The sequence below is a fragment of the Podarcis melisellensis genome, assembly GCF_964234715.1.
Source record: "Podarcis melisellensis genome assembly, chromosome: 1".
In the NCBI taxonomy this organism is placed as follows: domain Eukaryota; kingdom Metazoa; phylum Chordata; class Lepidosauria; order Squamata; family Lacertidae; genus Podarcis; species Podarcis melisellensis.
Genome location: NC_138528.1, coordinates 77817875 through 77830600, shown reverse-complemented (window position 1 = coordinate 77830600; position 12726 = coordinate 77817875). Strand labels below are relative to the sequence as shown.

Below are 12726 nucleotides of genomic sequence, written 5' to 3'. Positions count from 1 at the left end.
CTTTCAAAGAACAGGGCTGCAAAGCTAAACTTGGAAATGCAAGCAGCTGTTCAGTGGAAACGAAAGCATAGAAGGTTGAAATTTCCTCCAGGTCCCTCTCTGTCCTTTCCACATAGTAATGTGAATTTATGCTAATCTTTTTCAGTTTTGTTTTCATCCTGGGTACTCTGAATAGAGACTTGAAGGCTTTTGTCCTCATAGCAGGCTAGTAGCACTAGAATGGGAATAATTTTCCTAAGCATTTTGGGCATGTTGCATAGATCTGAATTACTGCACTGACACCTTAAGGGTCATTGCACCACACACACACACAGTAAATCCCATCAACACAGGGACTTCAAGAGTTGCATAGTTTAGCTGCCCTGTGTCTTCTGTCAATGTTGTGACCAGAGAAAAGGTTTTTTGACAGTCCTTGGATATACCCACCTTGTCTTGCTTTCTTACTAGACCTCTGTATGTCTCAAATGATGGGGGTGTTGGATTTGGGAAATCTGCATTTCTTCTCAGCCTCATTTGAGGAAATTTCTTTAGGAATGTTTCCTATCTGTTTTCCAGAAGTATGGTTGTGAGCTTATGCGTTTTTTGGCTTTTTTTTAGGATGAAAGAGAACAAAAGCACTTATCTTTTGAGCCTGGCCAGGCTATAAATCTAATTAAGTGCAACATTTTTTAAATTGCCTGTTGTCTTGCATTGAAGTGTAGCTGAAAACCCTCCCAGATGCCAACCCTACTCAGGTTACAAATGACAAGAATGTGTTTGGGTCATTCTCTTGTTGGTGTTTACTCACTGCCTTTATTTATTTTGCTGAATAAATCATGTCTCAGGCTCATCTTGTAACCATTCTGTGGCAGTGCAGAGTTGTCGGGCCATTTGGGACTGGAATCTCAAAGTACACAATCTTGCGGTTGGGGGAATAGTTTGCATAATTACATTTATAAACTCGATTCTTGCCTTTTGCTTACCATTGTGGTTGAAGCGCAATGTTGCATTTTGCTAAGTAAAATTAGCAAAAGACAGATCCCTGTCTCAAGGAGCTTCCGATACTAGAAAAGAGAAAAGTATGGATGACAAGCCAATAGAGAAAGGGGAGGAATGGGTCAGAGTAACCAAAGATGAATGTAAGCAGATGGCTGTTACATCCAGCCAGGCATGCAGTGCAATTGTATGCATATTTACTTGGAACATATGGGACTTACTCCCAGGAAAGCCTGTACAACATTTCAGGCTTTGTATAATAGAGCTTCAGGCTTAGTTTCAGTTTGGGGTGATGAATAATGGATTGGCCTAAAGACTTCTTGGAAAGGCCAGTACCTAATTATTTCATCAAGTAAGTGGATCAGAATAAGTCAAATTCTTCATTATCCCTCTTTAGTATTTTTGGACAGCTCAGGCTCAGGCTGGAACACTATTCAGTACCAAGGACAGTTCTGGTGATTGCTCATGATTTGCCTGGAAGGCTGGCACTAGTCTGCATATTATACCTACTGTGTTACGTATAACAAATGTATTAAATTAAGATTACCCCCAGAACATGTCAAAGAATGCCTCCATCCCCCCCCCCATGTTACTCTTATGCATCAAAATTAAATATCCACCATATGTTTGGGGGGGGTGTTTAGTGCCCAGTGATTAAAAGGTTTGTTTCTGAATCTACAAACAACTCCAAAATCAAAAAAGTATCCTAAAGAAGATACAGAATAAGTCAGAATACCAAATACAATAAATGGCCCAGGTATTGTCCTCCCTTGAAAGCCCTCATCTCTGAAGATTATGGACTCCCGTACAGTTAGATTTGTGCAGGGTGCTGAGATTACACAAAGTGAGCTTTTCAGCTAGTTGGGCTCACAAAGAGCACTCTCTAAAATTGTGAATGGTAAATCTCATGGCAGGTGAGTAGTTTTCCCTGCTGCTGAGAGTGACAAAGGCTTTCAACGGAAGATATCACCCAGTGCCTTGGACTCTCAAAATCTTTGTTACTTGACTTCTTATGTAGTTTCTTTAGGATTATGTCTCTTACCTTCAGGTTTTGCCTTTATTAAGAATGTCCCACTTCCTGGGTAGGTTTTTTTTTTTAGGTTTCAAATCAGTGTAGATGTATATCAGATGCCTTGCGTGTGTGAATGCATTACCACAGATCAAAGAGCTGAGACGCAACTTCCATGTCACTTCACCTCACTTCAGAAACAATTGGTTGCAGTCCTAACGCCATTTACCTGAAAGTAAGCGCCAATGAATTCAATAGGACTTACTTTTGAATAGGCATGGTTAGGATTGCATTATAAGTTAGTTGCATATAGGCCCCATTGAAATCAATGGGACAAGTTAGTCATGACTGAAGTCTCATTGATTTCATTGGTAACTAAGTACAACTAGTGTGGTATAGATCTAGCCCAATGCTTTTCAGTTGAATAAAGTTACAATATATGTATGCATGTGTGAACCAGTCCATAAATGACACTTTTCTATGAAAAACGAAGTCTGGGTTTGATGAAAATAGTATTGTTTAATATTTCATTTAGGCAACAGGAATGGCAATGGTTATTCTGGTTTTGTTTTCTGTTTACTCTTCAAAATATATGGGTGCCTTACTGTTCACAAGCAAAATGAACTGTGAACTGCTTGACTGATCTTTGGGTTGCTTTGTTTTTTGCTTTTATATGATTAGGAATTCTGTTCCATCGATTTTGCTTCTCCACCTCAGTCTGTTAGTTTCGACATCTCACTGCATGCTTGCGACCAGGCAAGTTCCACCTCAGTCTGCTGTGTGAAGATGGCTTTGCAGAGGATTCTGGGATATGGGTATTTTTATTAGACAGGAAGATGCTGGTTCAAATGCTCTTTATTTTACCTACTGTCTCTAGCTTTTTTTTAAAACAAAACAAAACAAAAAGCAGTACAGTGGCATGAGCAACACACACAGAACCTGCTCCAGTTGCTGACCCTTCCAACATTCAACAGTTGATTTAGAAATGTGTCTTTTCAGTTAGCTTGTTAACTGTATTGTAAGCCACCTTGGACATGAAAATCATGACTGAGAGTCAGGGGTGCAAATATTCTAAATATTCATTAGGCCACCTGTGGGGTGCATTGAGTGGAAGAGTCTTTTCAAAGCCTTACAATAAACAAACAAACAGGAGGAGCAACATTATTCTCCACCCCACCCCCGAATGCTTATGGAGGTGGGTAAGAGAGGGTCTTTTTAAATGACCAGGAAAATACTTGAGGGGTTGAAATTCCCCTTGGCTCTCCCTCTACCCCCTCCCTCCCCCAAAAAACTAACCAACCACCTTGGCCACCACTTTTCTGTTTGCCCCTGGTGAATAACCTTGACAGAGGAGAGTAGTGCCCAAGATCTTCCGAGTAGGAATGGAGACTGAATAGTGTTGACTGAGGGAAGTGAGGTGCTCAGTCAACAGAAATGGGCTGCAGTCACTTTCCCTGCATAGGTTGATTCACTGAAGGTGCCTGAGCCTTCCTTTCTCCAGTGTATTATTTCTTATTTCACCTTTGATCCCAAAGGGTGAAATTGGGCTCAGAGAGCACCCTTTGGCATGCACTCTCTGGGCTTCAGTGCTTTCCTTTTGTAAGCAAAGTGTGGCTGGGGGTGTGTGTCTCTCTTCTCCCCTGAAAGTGGACACTGAGAAGAGGGATTTCCTGCACAGTTCATCTTTCCCCTTTGCAAATTTCATGGGGCGCCAATTTTTTATTGTTATTTATTGCATGGAAATGAATTCCTGGCTAAACATAGCAATACAATGCCCATGTACCTTGGGAGACTGTTCCTGTAGGCTCTGAGGACTAGCGATAATAAACAGTTGGAGGAGTCCTTTCCTCAGCTCTGGCATCATCTATTTATTTTGCAGTGACCTCTCAATAAGGCCAGCTCCATATTAAATTATTTGTCCATGTATTATCCAACACAGGATCATTTGTACACAGAAAATGAGGGGAGTGATGGGGAAATAACAAGTACAAACTGAACAGCAAGACTGTTAGTAAGATTGTTGTTGAATTTGAACAAGGCAGGGAAGGGAGAAATGGCTAAACTGAACTAAAAATCCTAATTGGGGGTGGGGAGGGGCCAGAGAGTTGATCTGCCAGAACTGTAGAAGGATAACTCTGAAATAATAAAAATGCTGGTATTTATTTGTATTTTTTATTTCAAAGGTTCCAATTATTGCTTATTAAAGCAAGGGGCATAAAAACAAAGTCTAAACATGTTTGAAACTTAGAAAACATAGGCTTATATCACCAGTGCAAATTAAATTATCCTGTTCCCCAATAGGTTGTAACCAGTTGACAGGCAAATGTGCTGGTGATAAGATGTTAGCATGGCAGAAGTCCTGCAGAAGCCAAAGGCTCCATTGAATGAGCTATAAGATCACATTGCTAAGGGCCAAAATAGATGGGACAGAGATACATTGATCATATATTTTATCCCTTAATTAAGGGAGGAGAGCTGTGGGCAGGAACCCAAGTCAGGTTGGGACTGAAAGAATGGAGGAGGGTTTTAAAAATATCCATCCCATTTTCCTACAGTACATTGCTGCTTGCTCCATTAAGAAAATTGTAGTTACTGTCCTAAAAATGTGCAACCTAAGCAGCCAGGGAGTCTTTAAAACAGAATATACCCTCCCTTTTTAACTGTGTGAAAGGAGAAGTACCTGCTTTCTCACTGTGTTGTGAAGGTTGCTGTTGTGTACTTAATCTGGCTTTTGCTTGTCAGCCCATTGTAATCCATTTGACTAGTACAGTACTTCTATATTATTCTGTAGCAGAATCAATGTAATGTACCATATTTTTCCGTCTATAAGACGCCCTCATGTATAAGATGCCCCCTACTTTGGGGGACTCAGGTTAAAGAAAATGGGGGAAGGTTTATCCGTGTATAAAACACTCCCTAATTTTTTACATTATTTTTTAGGGGGAAAACTTAGTCTTATACACAGAAAAATACGTTAATTTGAATTATGACAACTCTGAGGATGAAAAGTTTTGTGGCAAAAAATGTAGGTGATTATGGCTTCTAAATGTGGCCCAATGCTTTTTGGGTTGTAAGCACATGCACATTTTGAGTTTGATTACTTTAAAAAATAATTGAGTGAGGACTAACATAAACTGCCCCAAAGTATCTTCACTTCCTTCCTTTCTTACTATATAACTCCACTGTTCTGTGTTAAACCATTATGCCTTTTTCCTTTTGGTACGGGTTTTGTACATTAAGTATCCTTTATTCAAGCTGCTGTCAATTTTCTTAGCTCTACAACTTGATATCATGATCCAAACCTCAAGCAAAATGACCAAATCACAGACCAATCAATGACAAATATGATAAATAGGTGATAAAACAAAAATACAACAGTGGGCTCTAACCTGTGATATGATATCATACAATATGATACGAGTTGCAGCCAATAAGCCACAAAAGACCCATGCATTAATGAAAATACAACACATCACAAAACTAAGCCTCAACAAATTTAAACAACCAACATGAAGCTTGTCTATAACAGAAATAATAAACAATCCATGAAAACGGTATGTGACGGAAATAATAAATAGTCCAATATAATGTAAATGAGTTCCTTCTGTGAATGGAATGCATCAAATAAAGCTGATGTACAAATTGCATGCAATGTAAAGTTAATATGATGAAAACTTTGGAATATATTTTTGCTTAAGTACGTCCTCAGAATCTACTGTGATGGATTGCATCCAAGCCTGAGTCTTCCCAAGATATCACTGGGCACACAGCAATTCAGTAAATCCATAAGTAACAAAAAGCAGAGAGCTACAGACAGACGGTAGACAATGTTGTAAACTTTTCCAATAGCCTTCCAAATCTCAAACAACCACCAGGACTCTAACCCAAAGACAGAGGAGCCAGCCAGTTCAAGAGGCCTAATGGAGCAAGCCATGGAAGTACTGGACCCCCATACCCAAGGCCTGACATGAAGCCAGGGACCCCTGAACTGAGACCCCTCACACAGTACCCCTTGAGCCAGATTGCCCTTGTGGGACTCCCTTCTCCCATACGAGGGGCTTCATATTCCACAGTGCCCTTTCACCACTGCAGTGCAGCAGGCAGGCAAGAAGAGAGAGGAAGTTGCCAGAGCGCTGTGCTCTAAGCCAGAAGGTTGCCTCTTTAATAATACTGTCTGCTCTTCAGGAAGCGTGAAGAGCCTGGAAGAGATAATATGGCCCATGCAGAATATAAGTGAAACAGAAGCACTGCAGCCTAGTGGTTCCAGCAACCTTTCTCTGCAGGTCTTGCCCTGATGAGGCAGGTGTGAGGACTAAAGGTCCCCACCTTCCCAGTGCCCACTAAGGCTACTTCTCTGCTGGGTCTTTCCCAAGCAGTCTCAAACTCTGCCTGCACAAAACTGATTTCTGTTCAACCTGCTTAATTTCCCTGCATGCCCTAGGAGACCAAGGGGGAGGAGAGCTGGGTGTTGGGATGCAGCCAAGGAATTGGCGCAATTGGCAGGCCCCCAGCTGGCCCCAGCCCACCGGCCAGTGTGCCGGGCGATCTCCAGTCCTTGGATCAGCATGAAACTGTGACCCGAGCTTCAGAAGCCTTCAGAAGCTGGAGCATGCAACTCAGCAGAGTAAATAACCCTTCGCAACAGAAGTGGTAGGGAGACGGCTGTGTGAGCATATTTACAAGCAGTTTATTCAGCATACATCAGGACAAAAGGAAAACATGTCTTCTCTCCTTCGTGTCCAAGCAAACAGCACATAAGCAAAAGCTATACACAAATGGAAGATCCCAGCAAGCTGTGCTGGAGTGTAAACAGGCATGTGACACACAACAGTCATGCCTGTTCCTTAAGGTGGAACGGAATATCCTAACACTGGGTGCAGCTGGAGGGGGAGACTTTCAGGAGAGGGAGACTACCCAGCTTCATCATCTTGCCTCTCTTGTCTCCTGGCCCCACACCTCTTCAGCCCCCTCTTCTGCCTCAGAATCTGAAACAGACTCTTCCTGCTCACTAAACCCTGTTACCTCCCCTGCGTATTACCCATCCTCCTCCCTGTCTGTTCTTCCTCATTCTTGTCCCTCCGACTGTCATCCCACCACCTATCCCCTGGCTCTGAGCAGTCTTCCTTTGGGGGCTCCCCAGCTGGTGCCTCCCACCAATCCTGTGCATCCAGCCACTCCATGACATAGGCTTTAAAATTAAGGTATTCATCGGTATCTGGGGATTCTCAATACAACTAAACATGAATCCACCTTTTCTGCACTGCGGGGTCTTTTTTAAAAGACCATGAGATGCTGAGTTAGGGGAGATTTTGCAGAACAACCTGCTCCTCATACATCTGAATATTCAGCTTACCCACTAGGAGTTGTAATGAGAAATCTTGATGGAGGTTCTCGATGAAAAACATGGGGTCACTCCCTGCTCAGATGGATAGAGGGTAAGCAGGAAATTCTCAAGCAAACCCTTACAGAGCCATTCATCAGCTGGACACGGAATGGAACAATGCAGTAATTCCTCCCCGGCAAGCAAAGAAAGAGCCTTCAGGAATGAAAGATAAATCAGACCTCCTCCACTGGCAGGTTGTAGTGTAGTAATTTTGCAAGGTTCCAGCAATCAGTGACCTCTAATCCGGGGTGATGTACTTGAGAAGCAGGTTTTAATAACGCATTTCCACAAAACACCATGCACTGGTGACTCATGCAGTGCCAAAAGACACAGAAGAATCTCTTCTTGCATAAGTGTACACTGAGCACACTGGCTGAGACTGTAAACTTGTTTTCTCTTGCAGACCATTGGGACGCTGCTGGTTATTGGAAGAGTTTACAATGCAAACTCCAAGGCCTAATTCATATGCCATTGGGAACTCAGCCAGATGGATGCTGTCTTGGTGTTATTGGCTGCCTGTGGCAGCTAGTCTCTCCCCCCCCCCCCAATAAAATCTGGGTGGGTGATCAAAACTATGTCCCTGCTTCATCCACCAAAGTAACCTGGTATCCGTATCAAAAACAATAAACTAAAACAACATACACAGTGGTTTTTCTCTTCTTATTAGGTTGTTGGTTGCTAATTTTGCTTACAACAGCCCAGCAGAAAGAGACTGTATTGTTATCCCCATATTTTAGATAAAATTCTACCCATGCTAATATATTTCATGATTTGGTTACCATCAGCCTGAGCTGCATGGAGCTGGTTACCATGAGGCTAACTGCGTAAAGGGAAGCCTTTGGGGAAGAGAAACTCTCGGGAACAACTGTGCCACAATGGTGATATATTGCAGCAGGCCTAAACAGAGGATTTCTCCCTCCCCATCGTCCAGCCAAGACACTGAGCTCCTCTTCCGAGGGTCTTCTGCTGGTTCCCTCACTGCAGGAAGCGAAGTTACAGGGAAGCAGGCAGAAGGCCTTCTCAGTAGTAGCGCCCGCCCTGTGGAATGCCCTCCCTTCAGATGTCAAGGAGATAGAGAATTACACAAATTTTAGAAGACATCTGAAGGCAGCCCTGTATCAGGAGGTTTTTAATGCTTGATGTTTTTAGTTTGTTTTTAGATATGCTGTAAGCAGCCCAGGGTGGCTGGGGAAACCCACCCAAATGGGTGGGGAATAAAATTATTATTATTATTATTATTATTATTATTATTATTATTTATTATTATTTCAAGATGCAGATTAACCAAAAAGAAAATTAACCAACGGGGTTCTCAGCTTTTTTCTTTCCATATGCATATAACAATTGCTTGACATTTTATTTTATTTTTAAATCCCACATTTCATCCTTTTCATGTTGGGGAAAGTAGCATTTGTTGAGCTGCCTAACATGTAACAGTTAAAGGCACAGTGCCTTTCTTTGGAAATTAGGTGGCAGCCATACCACAGTGGTTTAGATCCAGACTAAGTTAGTGACATTTCTGTCCCATAAAAGTAGCCAATGAGTGTGTAAAGTTCTGTTGATTTAAATGGGACTGAAGTGTGGCTAATTTGATCTGAAGATTTTTGGGTGAAACAGAATGAAATGCAAAGCTTAATGTAGAAATATGAAAACACAGAGTGGAGGGGAAGCTGCCATATAAATGTACTCTTAAAACCATGATGACTGGATCCTTTGCTTTATTATGCAATGGGGTTGGAGTTTAGGATCTGGGACTATTGGTCCTGGACCTCAAGCAGTGAAACCCTTTTGGCCTGACGCTGGCCTAGCAGTAGCCATCAACTCTCCTACACCAGCATGGTCTAATTACAGGGACTATAGGGCTAAGGTCCCTCTTCAGTGATATGGGCAGGCCTGCTGCTGTTAGAGCCATTGGAGCATTGGGCCAACAATCCCATTGGCCCAGTAATACAGGAGCAGAGAAAGGCGCTGCTCCACTTCACAGAGACACAGGATGCTGCAGCAGTTGTAGCACCTCTGAAGCCAAAGCAGCCTAAGAGGATTGGGCTTCCCATGACAGAATGCAAAGGAATATTTTATATGTGTAGCAAAGTGTGTAATGTCATTTCTGCTATTAGTAGTATCAGTAGTCATAATAGTACATACATGTATTAGATGCTGTACACCGAAGTTTCTAGACTGCATACAATAAAAGTAATTAAAGCACCCAATACAATCCAGTAAAACTAAAATAAATGCAAGAGGGCAGACTAAAGAACAAAAAATGACTAAAAACGGCAGGATCCCTTCCCAATTGTTGTGCCAGTCATTGTGGAAACAGAAGAAAGGGGTTGTATTAGCTTTTCATTAATTAGTTATAGAATAAATCTGATCTTGAGGTACTCTCAGTGTCATACAGCATTGTCTTGATTTCCTCACTGTTTTTGTTTGTGTTTTCTTCTAGGTAACTGCCCTTACTCAGGATAGTCACCATGGATAATAACGTTGCTGAGCACCAACTCAGTGGTGAGTATCTTGAATGCTGAACAAACTGTGCTAGGGTTTTGTTTGGAGATACCAGTCTTGGTAAAAGTCTCCCTGCTCAAACAATAATAATGTGATCTCCCTCCCATTTAGACATTTTCTGGACAGAACATCCAGAAAACTCTTACAGCCCCAGAGACAGGAGGGTATCCAGACAAATACTGAGGGCTGCATCTCACATATATCTTTTGATGAAGCCCTTACCTTCAATCCAGTAGCTTTCTAACGTAAGAACTTATTCTAAGGGCCAAGCTAGGTGAGATGGTGAGAGATTTATGAGAAGCTCGATACTACCAGGTGCACACAGAGTAAGTTCTCTAGTTAAGGTCTGTGGAAAGAAGATGCTTGAAGAGAATATTTGGTGGCCTACCCCCAGTCTAATGTCCTACAGATGTTTTGGACTACAACAGCCCCATCCAGCATAGTCAAGGATGATGGGTGTTGTAGTTGAAATTTGGAAGGCACCAGGCTAGGGAATGTAGACATGTTGTTGCTCTGTATTAACGTCTGACCATTGATTCAGCTGTTTCCAAGCAAAGAACCATATATTATTGTCTCAGCTGGTTACTAGAGGTTTTTCAAATGAATTTCTCTGTTGGGAAGTAGCTGGTGAAAATATATGGGCCTTCAGGTCTCTTGGAAGCAGTTGTGTGAATACCTTTCTTTCTAGAAACACAACAATACTTGGTATGTGAAGAAGTTGTGCATTAAGTTGGTTCAAGTGTGTATCTTATTGCCACTTCTTGTAGATCACTGCAAACTGTAGAATGTGTGTTTGCTTGAAAGCTGTTCCCATTTATCATAATCAGGTGGGAGCAATTTTCTGTGCCAGTATGAAATTCATAGCATGGTTGAACAGTGGGCCATCTATCTACATTGAAAAGATTATTGCAGTCCACATCTGGTGAGGAGACTGTTTGGATACATATAGAAACAGAATATTTGAAAGCTAAAAGTCAAAATGTAGGGGGGAAATGTTTTCCGAAACCATGAAGAAATAAACACATTTTTATTCTCACTGGTAAGAGGAAAAATAGATCAATTTTGAAAAGCTGAAAGAAAGAAAATGCTTCTTTATAAACTAGTAATGGGTAGTATTCACAGATCAGCCATCAAAAATATTGAACAAGAACTGAATAATATGAAAGATTTTTCTTATGAATAGAAACATAGTGATGATAAAAACAAAGTGTTGTAATTTTCCTAAATTTGGGAAGTTACTTCAATGGCTGTAAACAAAAAATCCTGTTATGTTAAGCAATCACATATTTTCTTAGATAGTTCACTGTACAGAGAGACTATAGTTTAGATTTGAAAAGAAAGATGTGTTCCGTTGTGTCAAGCCATTGTGGTGCAGTTTTGTGTGAAATGTTGTGTACTGTTGGTGTGGGGTTGGTGGTGGTTATGAATTAAGAACGGTTAGAACCTTAATTTGCACCTTCATCCTAGCATCACAGAAGATACCACACAGAAGGCCACTTACTTAATATTCCTATAATGCTTCTGTAAGATTTCAATGTGCCATGATAACTCTCTCTCTTCTTCCAGTCATAAAAAGTCCACCTGGATGGGAAATAGGTATCTATATTACTGGAGCACTTGTTTTGCTGGGAATAGCTGGAGTAAACCTGTGGAAGCTATGGAGGTCTGGCAGCTATCCTGCACCATCTCCATTTCCAAACTACGACTACAGATACCTAGAACAAAAATATGGGACCACATATTCTCAGATCAAGCAAAAGGTAAAGGGCATTGAGAAATCCATCAGTTACCACAATCATCCATTCCCCCCTGTGCGCCATCATAATAGCAGATTTGATTAAGAGCTCCCACTTGAGTCCAGAATTTTATTCAGTGGTGGGACTACGAGGGCATGCGGAGAAATTAAACTCTGGGGCCTGCAAAAGGTTGATGTTTTACAGTAGTAAATAGTTTGAAGTTAATCTTGAGCTCTGACTAGCTTTCTGTTCTGCTTACTGTCTGTAGAGAGCTGCGAGCAACTTCCGAAAGGCAGGAGAAAGGACCTCTCCTGTTCGCAAGCCCAGCCTGAAAATGGATGACACCTTCGAAAACATTAATGAGTTGGGCACTTTGGAGCTGATGCACAAAGACCTTGAGTTGGCTCCCTACGGGCCACTGAAAAAGTCCATCTCCACCGATTCTCTCAGTTCCATCTCCTCAATTGGAAATAACTTTGGCCATGAGTTCACAGTGGGACAGGTGGAAGTCAATATGGAATACAATGTGAACTCCAACACCTTGCATGTTACACTGCTACAGGGCAAAGATCTCATGGAGAAGGAGGATGTCAACTTTGAATCATGCTTTGTGCGCATCAGTTTGCTTCCGGATGAGCAAATAGTTGGCATTTCAAGGGTAAGTTTCCCCACCATTTTTACTTGTATACAGTGGTGCATGACATAATAGCAGATGCTCAGAATGTTTTTCACCATGTCTTCTAATCAAATGAACATGTGTTGTTGTTTTTTTTGGAGTTTTTATGCTGGATTGTTGTTAGCTTAGTTGTTCAAGTGGTGAGATCTAGGCACTTTTTGGGTCTTCACTTATAGTTGATTTCAGATTCCTGAGGGAATGTTGAATTGGCCTGAAGTTTCTCAGTCATGCAAAAATGTGTTGTGTGTGATCCACATCTGCATTCTAGGAACTGTGTAATGAATTAACTGGCCATGAGCATGAGTGGCATGCTGTGAGTATCAAACAATCTTGTTCTTCCTGTTCTTCAGTTCAATAGCACGGTGTTGACTTCCTTAGAATAGGGGTGAAAGAATGTTTGCTGTAATTAAGTGCCCATCCACACTTACTCCATCGGATTGTT

The 12726-nt window shown here is 41.6% G+C and overlaps 1 protein-coding gene across 2 annotated transcripts in view; it reads left to right on the top strand.

The window, feature by feature from the left end:
• The window catches only part of SYT12 (synaptotagmin 12), a 66385-nt gene that overhangs the window by 19355 nt on the left and 34304 nt on the right, over positions 1-12726 (top strand). For both annotated transcript variants that reach the window (XM_081919711.1, XM_081919710.1), the window contains 3 exons: positions 9811-9872; positions 11439-11632; positions 11877-12266. In XM_081919711.1, coding sequence (XP_081775837.1) covers positions 9839-9872; positions 11439-11632; positions 11877-12266 — 618 coding nt within the window. In that variant the 5' untranslated portion in view covers positions 9811-9838. The remainder of the gene's footprint in view (positions 1-9810; positions 9873-11438; positions 11633-11876; positions 12267-12726) is intronic.